Source organism: Corythoichthys intestinalis, chromosome 11 (genome assembly GCF_030265065.1).
Source record: "Corythoichthys intestinalis isolate RoL2023-P3 chromosome 11, ASM3026506v1, whole genome shotgun sequence".
NCBI classification, from domain to species: domain Eukaryota; kingdom Metazoa; phylum Chordata; class Actinopteri; order Syngnathiformes; family Syngnathidae; genus Corythoichthys; species Corythoichthys intestinalis.
Genome location: NC_080405.1, coordinates 56695085 through 56718668, shown reverse-complemented (window position 1 = coordinate 56718668; position 23584 = coordinate 56695085). Strand labels below are relative to the sequence as shown.

The 23584-nt window shown below is 39.7% G+C and overlaps 1 protein-coding gene across 3 annotated transcripts in view; it reads right to left on the bottom strand.

The window, feature by feature from the left end:
• Positions 1 to 23584, bottom strand: part of spock1 (SPARC (osteonectin), cwcv and kazal like domains proteoglycan 1) — a 197706-nt gene that overhangs the window by 20392 nt on the left and 153730 nt on the right. For all 3 annotated transcript variants that reach the window (XM_057849465.1, XM_057849466.1, XM_057849467.1), the window contains exon 7: positions 18450 to 18570. In XM_057849465.1, the coding sequence (XP_057705448.1) occupies positions 18450 to 18570 (121 nt within the window). The remainder of the gene's footprint in view (positions 1 to 18449; positions 18571 to 23584) is intronic.

Here is a 23584-nt window from a genome sequence, read left to right as displayed (position 1 = left end):
ACATGAAAACCATAAAAATCACATTTAAATCAACACAACGTAAAAACCAAGACAAAAGATCGCATTTAATCACAGAATAAAAATAAATAAATGAAAATAAAACAAAAATAGAAATAAAGCCAAAACTACTACTAATAATAATCATTGAAATCAGCAATGGAGATATGCACAAGAGGAATAGAAGGCAGGTAGATTGAAATATATAGACAGTTATGGATATGCAGTGCTAAACAAAAGCGTTTTTAGCCCTGATTTAAAGGAGCTAACGGTTTGAGCATACTTCAGACGTTCGGGTAACTTGTTCCAGAGGTGAGGAGCATAATAACTAAATGCTGCCTCACCCTGCTTGGTTCTGGTTCTTGGAACATGCAGAAGACCCGTTCCAGACGACCTTAGGGGTCTAGATGTCTCATAGGAATCTAACAAGTCAAGCATGTATTTTGGTCCAAGGCCATTAAGTGTTTTGTAGACGAGCAGTAGTATTTTATAGTCTATCCTTTGACTCACTGGAAGCCAGTGTAGCGATTTCAAAACCGGTGTAATGTGGTCCAGCTTCCTTGTATTTGTGAGGACTCTGGCTGCAGCATTCTGTACTAGCTGCAGCTTCCTGACTGATTTTTTATCAAGACCTGTAAATATACCGTTGCAGTAGTCCAATCTGCTGAAAACGAATGCATGCATAAGTTTTTCCATGTCTTGTTGAGTCAGAAGCCCCTTAATTCTGGTTATATTTTTTAGGTGGTAATAAGCGGATTTAGTGACGGATTTTAGATGGCTATCAAATTTTAGGTCTGAGTCAATAATTACGCCAAGGTTTCTGACTTGATTTGTAGCTGTAAGTGACATTGTGCTAAGTTGACTGCTTATCTTTGACCTTTCCTTTTTTGGCCCAAAAATGATCACCTCTGTTTTCTCCACATTTAACTGGAGAAAATTCTGGCACATCCATTCATTGATTTGATGAATGCATTTACTCAGGGAGACTAAGGGACTATAATCATGTGGGGACACAGAAATGTACAGTTGTGTGTCATCTGCATAGGCGTGATAGGAGATGTCATACTGTTCCATTATCTGAGCTAACGGAAGCATATAGATGTTAAATAAGAGTGGTCCAAGAATTGACCCTTGAGGGACTCCACACGTGAATTTGGTTCGTTCTGACTGATAATTTCCGATTGACACAAAGAAATCCCTATCATGTAAATAGGATGTGAACCACTGAAGAATAGTGTCAGTAAGCCCTACCCACTGTTCCAATCTGCTGAGTAGTATGTTGTGATCAACCGTGTCAAATGCGGCGCTGAGATCCAATAGTAGCAGAACAGATGATTTGCCTGCATCGGTATTCTGACGAATATCATTTAGGACTTTGATAAGCACGGTCTCGGTGCTGTGTTGTGGCCGAAATCCAGACTGAAATGAGTCAAAAAGATTGTTTTGGATCATAAAAGTCTGGATCTGTTCAAACACAACCCTTTCGATAATTTTCCCCAGGAATGTCAGATTTGATATTGGCCTGTAATTACTAATGGTTGAGGCATCCAGATTAGGTTTTTTTAGGAGAGGTTTTATTACTGAAGTTTTTAAAGTCTGAGGAAACTCTCCTGTTTGGAGGGAAGTATTTATAATCTGAAGTATGTCTGGGGCTATGCAATGAAAAACAGTTTTGAAAAAGTTTGAAGGAAGGATGTCAAGGCAGCATGTTGTGGGCTTTAGTTTCGACACAATTTCTGTTAAAGTGGCATAGTCCAAGAGGCTAAACTGTCTAAGATTGACGTGGGGGACATGTTGGGAGGCATTTAGTGTAACATTTGTTAATCCGGAGTTGCACACAGTCTGTCTAATCATTAGTACTTTGTGTGTAAAAAATGCTGCGAAATTATTACAGGACACCTCAGATGCCAATTCCTGAGGTATTGATGCTTGTGGGTTTGTCAGTTTGTCAACAACAGAAAATAGTGTGCGAGTATTGTTGGTGTTTCTACTAATGATCTCTGAAAAATATGATTGTCTAGCATTTTTCAGTTCCTGGTTGTATTTGCGAAGACTCTCTTTGTAGATATCATAAAAAACTAGGAGTTTGTTTTTTCGCCATCTGCGTTCTGCTCGTCTACAAACTTGCTTTTGTTTTATAGCTAGTATGGCATTTCTCCAGGGTGACCTCTTCTTTCTTGACAAAGTTTTTGTCTTAATCGGGGCAATAGTGTCCATTACAGTCATCACACCGGAACTGAAACTATTTACAAGTTCTTCCACTGGAGCTATTGTAGGGGTTAATAATGAGGCATAGGCCTGTGTGAATAACGCACATGTGTTATCACTTATGTAACGCTTCCTAATAAACTCTGTTTCCCTTTTCAGAGGATGGACAGGGGTGGTCATTTTAAACATAATGCTGTAGTGATCAGACAGAGCAACATCATTCACTGTGACCTCAGAGATGTTAAGACCTTTGGATATTATTAAGTCCAGTATGTGCCCTCTGTTATGTGTTGGAACTGTGACATGCTGAGATAAACCAAATGTATCCAAAATATTTAAAAGCTCTCTAGCACATCTTTCTTCAGGATTATCAACATGAATGTTAAAGTCACCCACTAAAACAACACAATCAAAGTCCATGCACACAGAAGACAGTATTTTGGTAAACTCATCAAAAAACATTGTGTTATACTTCGGTGGTCTGTAAATTGTTACCAAGGCAGCTCTGCAAGGGCTTTTTAGCTGAATGACAATATACTCAAAGGAATCAAACTGACCACATGAAATATTCGTGCATTGAAAACTGTCCCTGATCAGACTGGCAACCCCACCTCCTTTCTTATGGGTTCTTGGCGCACTAAAGAAATTGAAGTTTGCGGGGGTTGCCTCGATCAGAACTGTCGAACTCTTATCTTGATCTAACCAAGTTTCTGTTAGGAACAACATGTCAAGGTTATGTTTGCAGATAAAATCATTAATTAAGAAAGATTTGCCAGCTAAAGATCTAATATTTAGCAGAGCCAATTGGAGATGCCAGACTGGATTCACTGGTGAGCTTTGGGAATGACATACTATGGTTAACAGGTTGGCAGAATTTATTGAACGTTTTTTATTTCTCACCAGTCTAGCCCTTTTTTTGTTGTTTATCACCACTGGGATTGTTGAGCATACATACTGTACTCCATAAGGCCCCGGCTTTTGCTGGGACAGAAAAGTCTTTGTAATGTTGTCACAGCCTGGACCCGGTGCACATCATATTGGTGTCGCAAACATGGCTTCCTCCATAGAAGGATAATACCGTGTAGTTCCAGAGTTGTAGTGCTTTGGCTTTGCCCCGAGAGAATTCCAGTGGAGGCTGGTTGGTTTGTTGCCATCTTCCCCTGGCACCTGTCGGGTGTGGCAGGTACAGGGTGGAAGCGAAGACATGAACTTGAGGAGATCAAGAGACTGGTTAACCTTGCTATCTAGACCCATGGAGTCCCAATCAGGTTGACTCATTATTCCATCCAAACTAAGTCGTCGGCGGGGTGGCTTCCGGGACTGTGGGGATTTAGGCCTTGATGAGGCCTTAGCCTGACTGAGTCGGCGGAGTGGTGGCGTCTTGGAGTGTGAGGATTTGGTGCTGGATGGGGCCTTATCCTGGAGTCGGCGGCGTGGTGGCGTCTTGGAGTGTGAGGATTTGGGGCTGGATGGGGCCTTAGCCTGGAGTCGGCGGCATGGTGGCGTCTTGGAGTGCGAGGATTTGGTGCTGGATGGGGCCTCGACAGCAGAGGATTGCACGGTCGGGTCGTTCTCCTCCTGTTGAGCTGATGGAGCCACTTCTTGAGTCTCGTCTGAAGGGGGTCGATCACCTGCTACCAGGGTCTCCTTCCGTTGAAGCAGTGGAGCCTCAGCAGATGAGGGTTGGTCACAGCCTGGCGGGGCTAGCTTAGTCACTTCCCCTTCAGCGACTATCGGCTCCATTTTTGGAGGAGAGATTGATCCTGCGTGCACACTGTCTGATTCAGCACTCATCCCAGCCACCATGTTTATCCGATGTTTTGGGACAGCTTGCCTCCTTTCCTCGAGATAAGCAGACTGTCTGTGCCTCAAGAGATAAAACATGCTGCTGCTTAGTAACCGCACTCCTGACTTATTTAGGTGAAGGCCATCGTTCTTAAAGAGGTGCCTGCGCCCTGAAAATATGTTGAAATTGTCAATGAAGTACATCGATTGTCCAGCGCATGTTGCTTTGAGCCATTTGTTAAGCATCATCACTCTGCTGAAACTTTCATCCCCCAGCCTGGGCGCGGGTATGGGTCCACTGAAAAACACCTCAGTATTTAAAGTTCTGACTTTGTTTATCAGTTCAGTGAAGTCTTGCTTTAAAAGCTCTGATTTTTGCTTCGCAATATCGAGGGCTCCTGTGTGTATTATCAGACTAGTGGCTGTTGGATGCTGAGCAGCAATGCTCAAGATATGTTCAGAGATAACAGACACCGTAGCTTTGTTTAAACAACATACTCTGGTATTGTTGCTACAAAAGTGTTTCATCCCATTCACAGCAAAGTCGCCCACTATCAGAGTGCGGGGCCCATTGGGTCGCTTTCTCTGTAGCCTGCTAGCACATGCATTAGCATCGTACCTCTCTTTCGAGCTGGGTGTTCCAACTTTCCCTGGGTCAGGAGTCTCGGAGAGTGGCGTAAATCTATTTTCCAGTAAAATTCCAGCAGCTTGAGGCACTTTGCTTTGAGCCTTTGTTGTTGCCTTGATCTGTGATAATTTTCCTTCTGGTGCCGGAGTAGATGACGCATTCTTCTGCAGAGGTGGCCATTCCTTTTCATCGTAAATCTGCCAGTGCTGGGTTCTGCCAGGGTCCCGTTGAGTCTCAATGGTGTTTGTTTGCATTCTGTGGGTCCGCTCCCACTCGCTGTTTTGGGAGATCGGCAGAGTGGTTTCATTCCCGAGCTGTCCGTTTACCTCCATATTCACTTCAAGCCGGTAGATTTTTGTTTCCAGTACTGCTATCTTCTGGAGCAGTTTGTGGTAATCATCCATTGACAGGGGAGGCATGTTGCTGCTACTTAGCTTTCGTTAGCCGAATTCCTCAGCTCCGATAAGGCAGACTTGTGTTCCAGTAACGACAAAAAAGCACTTTAAAAGGCTCAAAAATGCTCAAAAAGCCTTTGTTTGAATATAAACATGATTAAAAGATAATTCCAAGACCTCCTGAGTAATTTAGAGGTGTTTAAAAATGATTAAAAAGATGATTGAAGCTTGAGAAGCAGGAGCAAAGCAGAGAGACGTCTGCACAGTAGCGAAGCAGCAAGAGAGGTTGACAATTCACCGGTGCCATATATTTGGCTTGGACTCCAGCAGAGTCCGATGGCTGGATGGAGCCCTGGTGGCCATTATTCTTGCGTCATACTTTTATGCCATTGGCGTAGTCACCTGCCACTCAAAACATGCCGGAAGTAGCGTTGAAGTTGAATCTTTATGTCAAAATGATTCAATCGAGAGAAAAAAAGTGCCTTCAAAACTTTTTCGACTTAAAAAAAAAAGTGCGTTTAAAACTTTTTTCACAAAAAAAAAAAAAAAAAAAGTTTTAAACTTTTTGCTTTTCAAAAAAAGTGACACTTCAATAAAATATATATTAGGGCTGTCAAACGATTAAAATTTTTAATCGAGTTAATTACAGCTTAAAAATGAATTAATCGTAATTAATCGCAACTCAAACCATCTATAAAATATGCCATATTTTTCTGTAAATTATTGTTGGAATGAAAAGATAAGACACAAGACGGATATATATATTCAATATACAGTACGTAAGTACTGTATTTGTTTATTATAACAATAAATCAACAAGATGGCATTAACATTATTAACATTCTCTTAAAGCGATCCATGGATAGAAAAACTTGTAGTTCTTAAAAGATAAATGTTTGTACAAGTTATAGAAATTTTATATTAAAACCCCTATTAATGTTTTCGTTTTATTAAAATTTGTCAAATTTTCAATCAAAAAATAAACCCGTAGCTCGCCATTGTTGATGTCATTACACCATGCTCACTCCCCAAACCCATAAAATCATTTGGACCCAAGCGCCAGCAGAGGGCGCCAAACAACAAAAACCAAGTAACAGGTAACAAGCGGACATTACACTGCTGTCATTTTAATCTGAGCGGGGCATGTGCGTTAATTGCGTCAAATATTTTAACGTGATTAATTTAAAAATTAATTACCGCCCGTTAACGCGATAATTTTGACAGCCCTAATATATATATATATATATATATATATATATATATATATATATATATATATATATATATATATATATATATATATATATATATATATATATATATATATATATATATATATTTCAAAGAAAAAAAATGCTTTCAAAAAAAAATATTTTTGCAAATGATTTTTTTCTTTGACTAAAAATAGTATTTTGATTAAAGCAACTTTTATTGCCATTGAATGATTTAGACACAAATGTCCTACCCCTAATATGGCTCAAACACAAAAAGGATTGCTTCAATCCAAGAAAACAGTTTGAACGAAAAATAAAGAGTTCAAATGCGAATTTCTGAGTCTCAAATATTTTTTCACATTCAAACCTTTTTTTCTACAATTGAATTTTTTTTAAAATTTTTGATTGAAGTGATTTTTCTTTTGAAAATATATATTTTTTTGTTTGAAGCAACTTATTTTTTGATTGAAAAATAAGACACAAATGTCCTAGCCAAAATGTGGTCCAAACGCAAAATTACATGACTTCAGTCAAAAATGTTGTTTCAATCAAAAAAATAAATAAAAACTTGACTTAAATCCCCCAAAAAATTTTCAATCAAAGAAAAATAGTTTTCAAATATATTTTTTTGGGTTTCAAATAGTGCTGCAATGATTAATCAATTAACTCGAGTATTCGATTAGGAAAAAAATAATCGAATTAAATTTTGTTGCCTCGAGTATTCGTTTAATTAAAGTGGCATTTTAATGTTTTATTTTGAAAGTGTTTACATTTAGTAATTGATTAGGGTGGATACATTGCCCTCTGATCTGCCTCATTTCACATGGCTGAATCCAACTGCTCCCTGTTAAGACCAACGTAAGCTAAGTTTTTCTTTGGGCTGTTTTTTAATGCATTCGTAATTTAGTTTATATGTATATTTAGTAGGGCTATCAAACGATTAAAATTTTTAATTGAGCTAATTACAGCTTAAAAATTAATTCATCGTAATTAATCGCAATTAATCGCAATTCAAACCATCTCTAAAATATGCCATATTTTTCTGTAAATTATTGTTTGAATGGAAAGATAAGACATAAGATGGATATATACATTCAACATACGGTACATAGGGACTGTATTTGTTTATTATTACAATAAATCAACAAGATTGCATTAACATTATTAACATTCTGTTAAAGCGATCCATGGATTGAAAGACTTGTAGTTCTTAAAAGATAAATGTTAGTACAAGTTATAGGAATTTTATATTAAAACCCTTTTAATGTTTTTGTTTTAATAAAATTTGTAAAAATTTCAATCAAAAAATAAACTAGTAGCCCGCCATTGTTGATGTCAATAATTACCTACGCAATGCTCATGGGTGCTGAAACCTATAAAATCAGTCGCACCCAAACTCCATAAAACACAATTAACATGTGGGCATTTCACTTCATTTAAATCTGTCTGAGCGGGGCATGTGCGTAAATTGCGTCAAATATTTTAACGTGATTAATTTTAAAAATTAATTACCGCCCGTTAACGCGATAATTTTGACAGCCCTAATATCTAGCCGTTTTGTTGTGGTAATATGAGTCTGAACCATTTGTTAAGAGCATTGGAAAAAAAAACGTTAGCGTTTTATAGCATTTAAGCTAGCGGACTTTTGCCATGTAAGTTAGCCAATTGTTCTTTTTTTGTACATAGATCCTCATTTATTTATTTTTAATACCGTTTGAGGCTCAGCTCAGGTATTTTAATTTTTCATGTTCCTTTTCCGATTATTCGAGCTAACTAGTTCATCGATTAATCGACTACTAAAATAATCGATAGCTGCAGTGCTAGTTTCAAATTTATTTTTTCATTCAAACACATTTTTCTTTGATTGAAGTGACTTTTTCTTCGATTGAAAATATATATTTTGATTGAAGCAACTTTTTATTTGATTGAAGCAACTTTTTATTTTTTGATTGAGTAATAAAGACAAATCTACCTCCATACAGAGATGGCGTCTCTTTGCTTTTTGACATTTTTCCATTCTTACAGTAAAACTTTTGGCATCGCCGTGACGGACATGTTCATTTCTCATCCTTTCCGTTCGACCGCTCTCTATAGATTTTCAGAGCTTCATACATTCATGCGAGTTTCATCACATGACCGACTCCCCACCCTGACTTAGAGGAGCACTTTGATATTCCTGTCTCCTGTTTCTTTTGCTCACCAAAATTGCTTGGAGTGCTTCATTTCCCATCTCTCCCCTAACACATCCCCTTATAAACTCCAAAGATAAGTGCTTCTGTGTCTCGCTTTGATATCCACTCAGCCTGTCCTCCTCCACCTCCTCTTCACTTTTTTTTCTCCATCTTTTGATTTAAATGCAGCTCTCGTGCTCTCCAGTCTCCTGAACTTTGCACTACAACCCAAGTGTTGATGGTCCCGGTTTTCACTTTCTCTTGGTATGATCTAAATTGCTTCTGAGAGACTACAAACCATTTCATGTAATACAAAGCTTGAGCTTTCAGAGTCGACAAGAGAGATGCAGTGTTTTAGAACCTTATAGAGTAAGGGTAGGAACCTCTGGGTACCTTATTATTAGGGCTGTCAAAATTATTGCGTTAACGGGCGGTAATGAATTTTTAAAATTAATCGCGTTAAAATATTTGACGCATTTAACGCACATGCCCAGCTCAAACAGATTAAAATGACAGCAGTGTCATGTCCATTTGTTACTTGTGTTTTTTTGTGTTTTGTCGCCCTCTGCTGGCGTTTGGGTGCGAATGATTTTATGGGTTTCAGCACCATGAACATTGACATCAAAAATGGAGAGCTACGAGTAGGGTTGTTCCGATCATGTTTTTTTGCTCCCGATCCGATCCCGATCCTTTTAGTTTGAGTATCTGCCGATCCCGATATTTCCCGATCCGTTTGCTTTTTTTTTTTTGCTCCTGATTCAATTTCAATCATTCCCGATAATTTTTCCCGATCATATACATTTTGGCAATGCATTAAGAAAAAAATGAATGAAACTCGGATGAATATATACATTCAACATACAGTACATAAGTACTGTATTTGTTTATTATGACAATAAATCCTCAAGATGGCACTTACATTATTAACATTCTTTCTGTGAGAGGGATCCACGGATAGAAAGACTTGTAATTCTTAAAGGGTAAATGTGACCTTGTATATTGTGACTAAATATTGCCATCTAGTGTATTTGTTGAGCTTTTAGTAAATCCAGTAAATTATACTGTAGCAATTTAACTTCTGCCCAAATGCATGATTGGAAGTGCAACCATGACTCTGCGTAGTGGTACCAATTGATATATCTTCTCAGCGTTGAGAAATAAAATAGGGTGTTAAGAAAAAGATCAACTACTACCTTTCTTCCCCACATTGTTTCCCACGATACTTCCAATTGTTTAGAGAGGGATTGTAAGGCTTTAGCCAATTATAAAAAAGCTTCAAAGGCTGCCAAAATTCTCTCTACTCATTTAACGTTGCCTTTTAACTCTATGTATACGTAAAACGGTGCCATTATAGATTGACAGCGACAATGCGTGAGTGGGTAGTGCAGCACTTTTCTGGGGCGGACCGTCCAGACTGGGCGCGCTCAAAATTTGTGTTTGACTCATTCACTTCCAGCCATTTTCGCCGGAAGAAGGTCCTTCGCTCCCGGCCATTTAACTGGATTTTGACTGATTTTGCAAGGCCCACAAAAAAATCTGTTCTATTGCTATATAAACATGGAACCCACCAAAAGAAAGATTAGACTCTCTTCTTTCAGCAGGAAAAAAATGTTAGTTCATATCTTTTTCCATTCTTTAGAAATCAGCATTAGAAAATAGCTTAGTTTGAGCAATATTCCAATATCTGATGAGAAATTGAGCTTTTTGTAAAAACATTTCAAACATAACTTTGACTTTAGGCTATTTTTTGCTTTTGTGACATCCCAAATATCTGAATAATGTTTTCCTTCTACAAAATAACATAAACAACAAGACAAATAGAGCTTCTGATAGCAAAGTAACAATTTATTTACACATAACTATTGAACTGAGAGATGACGCTGTTGTGGCCGCGACAGCCAGGGTAAACTTTCCCTCATCGCCGCCTGTCTCATCAAGATGGATTTTTTGTCTTTCTTTAGTGGTGACCACTGCCTCGTGGCGGAGTTTGCCTGGGGAACTTGTGTGGGGCATGTTGTGTTCCTGGGGAGGAACTGGTTTGGCCGTGCGCCTTTCCGGCTGAGTTGTGGCACACTGGAGGGTCGCGGGGGACGCGAGCGGCAGAGCACAGTGGCATGGGCTCTGCTCGGCGAGCAGCATGGACTCAATGGCATTGTCCCTGTACCAGTGGTCCCGGTCGTTCTGCTCGGTCGTCCGCCGCCTGGCATCCTGGACGTCCTCCTGGTCGTCGCACTTGGTCGTTTGTCATCTGGCGTCCTGGACGTCCTCCTGGTCGTCCTGCTCGGACTTCCCACGCCTGGCGTCCTGGAAGTCCTCCTGGTCATCCATTCGGTCGTTTTCCGTCGGCGGCCCGGGCGTTCGTTCCTTTGAATCGGGTTGCGGGGTCTTACCAAATGCGCTACTGCCCTCCAGTGGCCATTTTTATTGCGTTAAAATGCATTTGCAGCATTGTGCTTTGGAGCGAAGTTGCATCAGAACCTAGAGATGTCTCTTGTGGAAAAAAAAAACGTAAAAGACGCATAAATACGTTTTTGGGACACTGAAACAATTAAAAAAAGAACGTACTTATATGTTTTTGGGAGCAAATGAGTTAAATATCTGCAGAATTGCGAGGGGTGTACTCACTTTTGTGATACACTGTATGAATGCTAACGTATTTACAATTCTCATAGCAAATCGCTCACACACAACTCCGCAAACTGTAGCTCTAAACTTAACTACAAATGCATACAGAAACACAAACATATATTAGCCGAAACAACTTACAGCCTAATGTGGGCCAAACCAGAGCGCGGCTGTGTTTTATCCATGTTAGACGTCTGAGTCTGCTTCTCAATCATACAATACGACAGTCCAGCCAGACCCAACGCTGCCACCAGAGGGCAGTGTATCCTCCATCATTAAATAAAATACAATACTTTTGGAATTTTTGGTTAGTTATTTCGGGTAAGTAGAGTGTTAATTCGGACTTGCGCGTAAATTCGGGTTACGTCGCCATCATGGGAACGGAACTCGTTCGTAACACGGGGATTACCTGTAGTCTGAAAAATGCACTACATTTCTGAATATAAATACAGCTTTGCAACATTTTTTTCCCTGATGTGAATACAGAATTTGATTTATGCGATCTCTATGTTTACGGATACCGAACTTAAAAATGCTGAGTCTTATCATCGGGACGGAATCTGGCACACACACACACCAACGCGCACACCTTTAGTGCCAACTCCATCTGTTTACTGTTCTGAGCTACTGATCTGATGTGAGATTCTATCGGGCTGGGAGACACAAGACACACACGAGCACGACATTTATACTGCCAGAGTCAGCAAGAAATAAAAAATGTGCCACTGGAATGGGAGGCATTAGAGAGGACTGCATTTAAAAAGCCAACTTATTGCGTGGGTGAAAGGAAGAGGCCCAGACGAGTTAATAGATTCTGTTCGCACAGCTGTACTCTGCAAACCGTACACGTATATACAGCTGTACTGAGCTTGCCTTATGTGATTAATGCTTTCCTCAAAATTAGGACTCAAACGGAGTGAAAACTGAAGCAATATTTTCCACGGTGTAAAAAAGCATGAAGTGGCTGGGGAGAGGGAGGTCTTTAGACCTTGGAAGCGGGAGAAGATGGTCAATGAACAGCTACAGGAAGTTTAGCCCAGGACTGGTTCGAAGTGGCAATCACGACATTAATATATGGCACGGATATGGCACACGTGTTACCCAATCTAGGCCAGCACTGGGCCAGAGAGCAAAATATTACTGGAGGGGAGATAGGCCAGATATAGTTCCCTCCATAAATATTGGCACCCCTGGTTAAGATGTGTTTTTTAGCTTCTAATATTTTTTTTTTTAATTCAAATAATATGGAACCTTAATTGAAAAAAAGAGAAAAATCCAACCTTCAATACAAGTGCATTCATTCAGTGGGGGAAAAAATTCCACATAAAGAAATAATTATTTGACATCAAATTATGCGCGTCTCAATTATTAGCACCCCTGGTGTTAATACTTTGTACAACCCCCTTTTGCCAACAAAACAAGGTCTGGGGACTGAGATGGCCATGGGAGGAGCTTGATTTTGTGTCTGGTGAACCATTTCTGTGTAGATTTGGCCACATGTTTAGGGTCATTGTCTTGCTGAAAGACCCAGTGATGACCCATCTTCAGCTTTCGGGCAACAGATTTTAATTTAAAATGTCCTGTTGTTTCAAAGCATTCATGATGCCATGCACCCTAACAAGGTTCCCAGGGCCTTTGGAAGCGAAACAGCCCCCAAGCATCACTGACCCAACCCCATACTTCACAGTGGGTATGAGGTGCTGTCTACACGCCAACAAGCTGTTTGGGAGGCATGAACGGAGAAAACCTTTTCTCACTCACAATCATAAACGCCAACGTCTGGAGTTCGCCAAGCGGTATTGGGGCTTCAACTGGGACCGTGTGCCTTGGTCAGATGAGACCAAGATTGAGCTTTTTGGAACCAAACACTCTAAGTGGGTCTGGCGTGCCATGAAAGATGCGCATGCTGAAAAGCACCTCATACCTACTGTGAAGTATGGGGGTGGGTCAGTGATGCTTGGGGGCTGTTTCGCTTCCAAAGACCCTGGGAACCTTGTTAGGGTGCATCGCATCATGAATGCTTTGAAATACCAGGACATTTTAAATCAAAATCTGTTGCCCTCTGCCCGAAAGCTGGAGATGGGTCGTCACTGGGTCTTTCTGCAAGACTGGGAGGCAGTCATAAATATATGGCCAAATCTACACAGAAATGGTTCACCAGACACAAAATCTAGCTCCTCCCATGGCCATCTCAGTCCCCAGACCTTGTTTTGTTGGCAAAAGGAGGTTGTACAAAGTATTAACACCAGGGGTGCTAATAATTGTGACACACATTATTTGATGTCAAATAATTATTTCTTTATGTGGGTTTTTTTCCCCACTGAAAAAACGCACTTGTATTGAAGGTTGGATTTGTTAGGTTTTGTGTTAGTTTTCTCCTAGTGTGACTTGTCCCAGTGATTGCCCATTGATTTCACCTGTTGTACCTCCTAGTGCATCCTCCAACCTGCATCCTTCTGTGCTCACCTGTTCCTTGTTGTGTCGTTACCCCTTGTCTGTGTGTGTGTGTGTTTGTGTATATATAAGCTCCCAGTTTCTTTTCACTCCTTGTTGAGTCATTGTCTATGTCAATGTCAATTTCAAGTCTTGTCCAAGCCCTCGTGTACCAGTCCCTCCAATTAAGTAAGTTTTGGTTTGAAAATTGCCTTTTTGATCACCAGTCCTTTTGGTATCACTTTGTGCTTTTGGTTAGTTATTATTAAAACGTTTTTCGAGTTCACCGCCACCTGCCTTGCTGCTTTTTGTTTCCCTGCAATTGGGCCCACACCACCTGCCTTCCCGCGATTCCCTGACAGGATTTTTCTCTTTTTTTCCATTAAGGTCCCATATTATTTGAATTAAAAAGAAATTATTAGAAGCTAAAAAACACAAATCTTAACCACGGGTGCCAATAATTATGGAGGGCACTGTATAATGCAATTTTTGTCCCCATTTAGTTTCTACCCCAAACTCAGTATGGACTCACATGCCAGATCAGCAAATGGGCCAGAACTGGTCCAAAGTAGCGGAAATCACATGAATGCCTGTCCCAGATATGGCAAACAATCTGGGCCTGACGTATTCCAGATTCCCAAATAGCAAATATTACTGGAGTGGACATTACCCCGATAGCAGGTGACTGTGTGCCGTATCCGGCGTCAGCTCGCCAGATCCACATAGCAATCACGGCCGCTGAACACTAATGCACCAAATGCGGCAGGGATCATCAATCTGACAGTCCAAACCCGATAGCAGGTGACTGTGCGTCGGATCCGGCGTCAGCTCGCCAGATCCACATAGCAATCACAACCGCTGAACGCCTCAGTGTGCCAGAATCATCAATCTGACACTCCAAATAAAGGGTTATGCATTGGTCCGGGCCGGACCGCGCAGACCAGACGCGCTAAAAATCTGAAATTTATCGGTCGACGTGTAACGTCACAACAGCGCGCATCCTAAACATCGGATTTGAGGACAAAAGTGATTGGAGACATGCTTGCAGTCTGAATGCAGCCTGTGTGGTTTCAATGTGTCTCACAAAAATCAGATGTCTGTGCTTTTTTACTTCTCATCAGCTAAAACTGGGATTTTGGCCACCAGTCTGAACAGGCCAACAGTCAGGCCTAAAAATCAGATTTGAGGAGAAAAGAGATTGGAATCAGATATGCTTGTAGTCTGGATGCAGCCAATGTGGTTTCAATCAGTCTCGCAAAAAATTTGATTTCTGTGCTTTGTGACCGTTCAGACTAGAAAAGAGCTGTCCAGTTTCAATCTGGAACTGCTAAAAATGGGATTTTGGCCACCAGTTTGAATAATCTCAATTCCAATTTGGACACACGCTAAAAATGTGATCAGTCAGTCCTGAAGATTGGATTTGGGGACAAAAGTGATTGGAATCAGATATGCTTGCAGTCTGAACACTGCCAATGTGGTTTCAATCAGTCTCGAAAAAAATTGGGATTTCTGTGCTTTGTGACTGTTCAGACTACAAAAGAGCATTCCAGTTACCATCTGTTTTGGCTAAAATTGGGATTTTGGCCACCGGTCTGAACAGGCCAACAACCAGGCCTAAAAATCAGATTTCAGGACAAAATAGATTGGAATCAGATAAGCTAGCGGTCTGAACGCAGCCAATGTGGTTTCAATCCGTCTTGCGAAAAATTGGATTTCTGTGCTTTGTGACCATTCAGACTAGAAAAGAGCCAACCAGTTCCAATCAGGATCGGCTAAAAATGGGATTTTGGCCACCAGTTTGAACAGCCTCAATTCCAATTTGGACACATGCTAAAAAATGTGGTCAGGCCTGAAAATTGGATTTGGGGACGAATGAGATTGGAATCAGTTATGCTTGCCGTCTGAATGCAGCCAATGTGTTCTCAATCAGTCTCGAAAAAAATTGGATTTCTGTGCTTTGTGACTGTTCAGTCTACAAAAGAGCTATCCAGTTTTGATTTAGATGGGCTAAAGATTGGATTTTGGCCAACAGTCTGAACAAGGCAACAACCAGGCCTAAAAAGCAGATTTGAGGACTAAAGAGATTTGAATTAGATATGCTTGCAGTCTGAATCAGCCAATGTGGTTTCAATCTGTCTCGCAAAAAATTGGATTTTTGCTCTCTGGCTGTTGAGACTACAAAAGAGTGATCCGGTTTCAATCTAGATGGGCTAAACATAGGATTCCTGTGCTTTGTGACTGTTCAGACTACAAAAGAGCAATCCAGTTTCAATCTGGATTGGCTAAAAAATGGGATTTTTGCCACTAGTCTGAAAAGGGCAACAGCCAGGCCTAAAAAGCGGATTTGAGGACTAAAGAGATTTGAATCAGATATGCTTGCAGTCTGAATCAGCCAATGTGGTCTCAATCAGTCGCACAAAAACATGGATGTCTGTGCTTTGTGACTGTTCAGACTACAAAAGAGCTATCCAGTTTCGATCGAGATGGCCAAAAGATCGGATTCCTGTGCTTTGTGACTGTTCAGACGAGAAAAGAGCTATCCAGTTTCAATCTGAATTGGCTATTTTTTTTTTTTTTTTGTCACTAGTCTGTATAGGCTCAATTCCAATTCGGACACATGCTAAAAAATGTGAACAGCCACTCCTAAAAATTGGATTTGAAGACAAAATAGATTGGAATCAGATATGCATGCAGTCTGAACACAGCCGATGTGGTTTCAATCAGTCTCGTAAAAATTGGATTTCTGTGCTTTGTGACTTTTCGGACCACAAAAGACCTATCAAGTTTCAATCTAGATGGGAAAATGATCGGATTCCTGTTTTTGTGAGTGTTCAGACTAGAAAAGAGCGATCCAGTTTCAATCTGGATTGGCAAAAAATGGGATTTTGGCCACCAGTCTGAACAGGCCAACAGCCAGGCCTAAAAATCGGATTTGAGGGAAAAACAGATTGGGATCAGATATGCTTTCAGTCTGAATGCAGCTAATGTGGTTTCAATCTGTCAAGCAAAAATTGTATTTCTGTGCTTTGTGACTGTTCAGACTACAAAAGAGCTATCCAGTTTCAATCTGGGTCAGCTAAAAATGAGTTTTGGCCACCAGTCTACACAGGCCAACAACCAGGCCTAAAAATCAGATTAAGGACAAAAGAGATTTTAATCAGATATGCTTGCAGTCTGAATGCAGCCAATGTGGTTTCAATCTGTCTCGCAAAAAATTGATTTCTGTGCTTTGTTAAGGTTCAGACTACAAAAGAGTTATCCAGTTTCAATCTAGACGGGCAACAGATCGGATTCCTGTGCTTTGTGAATGTTCAGACTTCAAAAGAGCAATCCAGTTTTATTCTGTATTGGCTAAAAAATGGGATTTTGGCCACCAGACACGGCAACAGCCAGGCCTAAAAAGCGGATCTGAGGACGAAAGAGATTGGAATCAGATATGTTTGCACTCTGAATGCGGCCAATGTGGTTTCAAACCGTCTTACAATAAATTGGATTTCTGTGCTTTATTGACTGTTCAGACTACAAAAGAGCTATCCAGTTTTAAACTGGATCAGCTAAAATGATATTTTCGTCACCAGTCTGAACAGGCTCAATTCCAATTTGGACACATGCTGAAAAAATGTGAACAGCCAGTCCTAAAAATCGGATTTGAGGACAAAAAACATTGGAATCAGATATGCTTGCAGTCTGAACGCAGCCAATATAGTTTAAATCAATCTTGCAGAAATTGGATTTCTTTGCTTTGTGATTGTTCAGACTACAAAGGAGCTACCCAGTTTCAGTCTGGATTCGCTAAAGATGGTATTTTTGTCACCAGTCTGAACAGGCTCAATTCCAAAATGGACACACGCTAAAAAAATGTGAACAGGCAGCCCCAAAAATCGGATTTGAGCACAAAAGAGATTTGAAATCCGATTTTTGCGAGAGTGACTGACTGCGTTCAGACTGCAGGCATATCTGATTCCAATTGAATTCCTCCTCAAATCTTTATTTTTAGGGCTGATTGTTCACACTGTTCAACATACGCGATGTAGTTTCATATCAGATATGGACAAGATGCTTCTCAGCCCTATAAAATCAGATTTTAAGGAGAAATCTAAATTGGAATCGGATTTGCCTGCAGTCTGAATGCAGCCAAACCGATTTCACAGATTTCTGTCCTTTTTTTTTGACTATTCAGACTACAAAATCTGATTTTTAGCCCATCCAGATTGAAACCCGGCGGCTCTGGTTTTAAACTGGATGGGCTGAAAATCAGACTTTGGCTGCCAGTCTGAACAAGACCTTAAACTGTATGTTTTTTAATCTCATTAGATACAGTAAATGTCAATTCTGAACTCCTCCAGATGAGTAGTCTTGCTTTTATATTGCATTTTTGTAGTATTGATGCTTTCCATTATAGAAAAGTGACAGTAGTGGATAGCATGTGGATTAAGTCGGGGAAAAACCCTGCTAAGGCAGAGGCACGGCGAACCTCAGCGAGGGAGGTAAGATGATAGATGAATGGATGTAGAAAGAAGAATCCTTCTCCTTTTCATCATCCCACTACTCCCACAAAGGAAAGGGAGGAATATTTCCAACAACAATCCATCCCTCTTTTGTCCCGCACTACTTTTGATTTCATTTCTCTTTCAAAATCTCTCCATCTATCAGAAAGAAAATCCCATTTTGGTGACAAACAACAAGACACACGGACTCACTCCATCACCGCTCGCTGTCAGGGAAATAGTGTAAGGGGAAAAATTTTATAAATAAGAGAAGGCTTGAGTGGAAAGCATGCGACTTGCTGGATATTTTTGAGGGAGCGCCACAAAGGGTGCTTTTTGGTGAGGTAGAAAAGTCAGCTCGAGCTGCAAAATTGTTGAAAGAATGGATAAACTCTCAAGTGGACTCAAGTATAGCTCCACATCAACCTATTCATGAAGTTTACCGTGCAATCACAATCAAAAGAAGTGGTTTGAAGTATGAACAGAGAAATATAAACTTCACTCACCGGTCTTGTCAGTTTTCAATGGCGTTTTGCGATGCACTTGTCCAGGCAAACACGGACATTGTCCTTCACATTTCACAGAGATCATCTTTCCGGCAAGGCAGCTCTGGAACTCCATCTTACACTGTAAAAGAATCAAAAGATGGAAATCAAGCACTTCCTGTTGATTTGGGGGCATTTAGGGGACACGTCTAATTGCATGGCTGTCAAAAGCATCAAAATACTTGGGCGCCATTTGAAGGTCAATGGGCTGTAATGGTAAGTTTTTGGTAAAAAAAAAAAAATCCCAACCACAAAGGTTTTCCTTCCATTGAAAATGAATGGAAAATGGCCGTCAATGGCATGGACGTGCATGGCTATCAATGGCATTGACTTACTTGGGCGCTATTTGAATGTCAATGGGCTGTCATGTTAAATGGTCAAAATGCACAAGGAACTATGTTTTCCCGCCATTGAACGTGAAGGGGAAATTTGGATGTAGATGGCTGTCAATGGCATCTCGTTAGAAATTAATGGGACAGCTTCGGGCAAATTTTGGGGCAACCGGACGTTTTTGCCAAATTCTGTATACAAGTGCATAGCCGTCAATGGCATGGATGTGTATAGCGTGTAAAAAATGCCATATAATCCCCCCCTGCTGTATACCAAAAAAAGATAAAAAAGCCATTTACCGAAAGCCCTTTCGCAACATACCAAAAAAAAAAAGGCATATACCAAAAGCCATTTTGTCACATAATCAAAAAAAAGCCACATACCAAAATCCTTATACAAAAATGCCACATACCAAAAAAAATATCCCCCCCCCCAAAAAAAGCCACAGACAAAAAAAATGCCATAGACCAAAAGCCATATTGCCATAAAAAAATGCAACATATAAAAAAAAACACATACCAAAAGCCATTTTGCCATATGCAAAAAATGCCGCATACCAAAAAGAAAAAAACCCACATACCAAAAACCATTTTGACACACAACATACCCCCCCCAAAAAATACAATATAACAAAAGTCATTTTGCCATATACCAAAAAATGCCATATACAAAAAAAGCCACATACCAAAAACAATTTTGCCATATAAAAAAAAGCCACATACAAACAAAAATCCATATACCAAACGCCATTTTGCCATATACCATAAAAATGCTACTTACAAAAAAAGCCTTATACCAAAAGCCATTTCACCACTTACCAAAACCAAAAAATGCCATATACTAAAAAAGCCACATACTAAAAGCAATTTTGCCGTATCCAAAAAAAAAAAAAAAAAAAAAAAAACACATACAAAAACAATCCATATACCAAAAGCCATTTGGCCATATACCAAAAAAAATGCTATATATCAAAAAAGCCTTATACCAAAAGCCATTTCACCACATATCAAAAAAAAAAAAAAGCCATATAGCAAAAGCCATTTTGCCATATACCAAAAAAAGGCCATATACCAAAAGTCATTTTGCCACATACCACAAAAAGCCATATACCAAGTTATTTTGCAATATACAAAGAAATGCCACATACAAAATAAGAATGCCATACACGAAAAGCCATTTTGCCACATACCAAAAAAATGCCATAGACAAAAAAAAAAAGAATGCCATACACGAAAAGCCATTTTGCCATATACAAAAAATGCCACATACAAAAAAAGAATGCTATACATGAAAAGCCATTTTGCCATATACAAGAAAATGCCACATATAAAAAAAAATGCCATACACAAAAAGCCATTTTGCCATATACAAAAAAAGCCTCATACATAAAAATCCATATACCAAAACCCATTTTGCCATATACCAAAAAATGTCATATGCCAAAAGCCATTTTGCCGCATTCCCAAAAAATACCATATACCAAAACCCATTTTGCCAAATACCCCCAAAAATGCCTTATACAAAAAGCCATTTTGCCATTTACAAAAAATGCATCATATAAAAAAAAACTCATACCAAAAGCCATATAGAAAAAAATATGCCATATACCAAAAGTCATTTTGCCATATAACAAAAAAAAAGCCACAATCCAAAAAAATGTCATATACCAAAAGCCATTTTGCCATATAACAAAAAAGCCACAAACCAAAAAATTGCCATATACCTAAAACCATTTCGCCATATGTAAAAAAAATGCCATATACAAAAAAGCCACATACCAAAAGCAATTTTGCCATATACCACAAAAGCCACATACAAAGAACCAATCCATATATATAAAAGCCAATTTGCAATGTACCAAAAAATGCCATATAGCCTACGAAAAAAATTGCTATATACCAAAAAAGCCTTATACCAAAGGTCAATTTCGACATATACCGAAAAAAAAAAAGACACATACCAAAAAGCCATTTCGCCATATACCAAAAAAAGGCCATATACCAAAAGCCATTTACCACATACCCCAAAAAAGCCATATATCAAAAAATAATGCCATATACCAAAAGCTATTTTTGACATACACAAAAAAATGCTACGTACTAAAAAAAAAAAACACACATAACAAAAGCAATTTTGTCATATACAAAAAAAAAAAGCTACATACCAAAAAATGCCATACACCAAAAGCCATTTTGCCATATACAAAAAAATGCCACATCCCAAAAAAGAATGCCATACATGAAAAGCCATTTTGCCATATACCAAAAACATGCCACATACAAAATTCCATTTTGCCATACACCAAAAAGAAAAAAAGCCATCTGCCAAAAACTATTTTGCCATGTACCAAATACCACTTTTTTTTCTCGGCCCTCCTCTTTCTTCTTTGGCCCAACTTTAACGACATTTGTTGATTTAGAAAAAAAACCTCCAACTGGCTGCACTACTGTCAACATATTGAATTAGCTGTCTGCAGAGGGAGACAGTAAGCGAGGTAGTCCGGGAAATGGATGGATGACCTCCCTCAGTCACAGTCTGCACACAGAGACACCCCATGAATCTTTATAGTTGTCACTCTCCAGAGGTTAATGTGGTTTTAATGAAACTGTGTTTTAACACCTGAGTCAGAGGACTAAAAAAGAGCAGAGGAGTAATGGACTTCACTAAGATGACTGTAGCCCCTCGGGAGACCCGAGCACTGTCTTCTTAATATGATGCAGAGAGCGTGTGAGTTATAATGAGTGCGGAGCAGGTAATGTAATAATACAGCATGGATTAGGCTGTGACAAGGCAGCTCTCTGGCAAGAAAACTGCACATCAGACCACGAGGACCCATCAGTCGGCCTGATTTGCAATTGAATCAATCGAGTAGAATTGCTGCGGAGAGCACAGGTGTTCCCTAGCCATCCTTTTTTACTTTTTGCTACTTACTGATAAGACAGGAAAAGAGCCAAAAGTAAAGGTTAGGGAATTGGGAAGCACTTGAATTTGGTCACAAATGCTGTGAAAATTAGAACTACAATTATGCAATATCTGGAGAAATTGCAATGGTAGCTTTGCTTTGGGTCGGTTGGGGGTCACTTCCTGTTGATTGGGGGCGTTTCATGGTCACGTCCAGTTGATATTGAATCACTTCCTGTTGATGTCAGGTGACTTGGGATGGAAACCAACAGGAGTGAGTTTTTGTACCAATAACATGAATGGCGAATACAACCATTGAACTCAGTGACAAATTTTGCCCATTGGAAATGAATGGTTTCGTTTTTGGGGGCGTTTTGGGGTCACTTCCTGTTGATATTGATTCACTTCCTGTTGACGTCGGGTGACTTGGGTTGGAAACCAATGGGAGTGGGTTTTTGTGCCAATAAATTGAATGGCAAATACGACCATTTGAAATCAATGGCAAATTTTGCCCATTAGAAACTAATGGTGTTGTTTTGGCAAAATTTTGGTCACATCCTGTTGATTTGGGGGCGTTTCGTGGTCACTTCCTGTTGATATCGAATCACTTCCTATGACGTCAGGTGACTTAGGTTGGAAACCAATAGGAGCGAGTTTTTGTGCCAATAAAATGAGTAGCGAATACGACCATTTGAAATCAATGGCAAATTTTGCCCATTAGAAATGAATGGTTTTGATTTTGGGCAAATTTGGGTCACTTCCTGTTGATTTGGGGGCGTTTCGGGGTCACATCCTGTTGATATCGAATCACTTCCTGTTGATGTCGGGTGACTTAGGTTGGAAACCAATAGGAGTGAGTTTTTGTGCCAATAAATCGAATGGCAAATACGACCATTGAAATCAATGGCAAATTTTGCCCATTATAAATGAATGGTTTTGATTTTGGGCAAATTTGGGTCACTTCCTGTTGATTTGGGGGCATTTTGGGGTCACATCCTGTTGATATCGAATCACTTCCTGTTGATGTCGGGTGACTTAGGTTGGAAACCAATAGGAGTGAGTTTTTGTGCCAATAAATTGAATGGCAAATACGACCATTGAAATCAATGGCAAATTTTGCCCATTATAAATGAATGGTTTTGTTTTTGGCAAATTTTGGTCACTTCCTGTTGATGTGGGGTGCGTTTCAGGGTCACTTCCTGTTGATATTGAATCACTTCTTGTTGACGTCGAGTGACTTGGGATGGAAACCATTAGGAGTGGGTTTTTGTGCAAATAAAATAATGGAGAATACAACCATTTGAAATCAATGGCAAATTCTGCCCATTAGAAATGAATGGTTTTGTTTTTGGCAAATTTTGGTCACTTCCTGTTGATTTGGGGGCGTTTCGTGGTAACTTCCTGTTGATATCGAATCACTTCCTGTTGACGTCGGGTGACTTGGGTTGGAAACCAATAGGAGTGGGTTTTTGTGCCACTAAAATAATGAAGAATACAGCCATTTGAAATCAATGGCAAGTTCTGCCCATTAGAAATGAATGTTTTTTTGTTTTTTTGGGGGGCAAATTTTGGTCACTTCCTGTTGATTTGTAGGCGTTTCAGGGTCACCTCCTGTTGATATCGAATCACTTCCTGTTGACATCGGGTGACTTGAGTTGGAAACCAATAGGAGTGGGTTTTTGTGCCAATAAAAGAATGGCAAATACGACCTTTGAAATCAATGGCAAATGTTGCCCATTAGAAATGAATGGATTTGTTTTGGCAAATTTTGGTCCTGTTGGTTTTGGGACAGTTAGGAGAAACTTAATAATAAAAGGAATGAATAGAAGTTTTTGTGCCATCGAAATGAATGGCGAGTATGACCA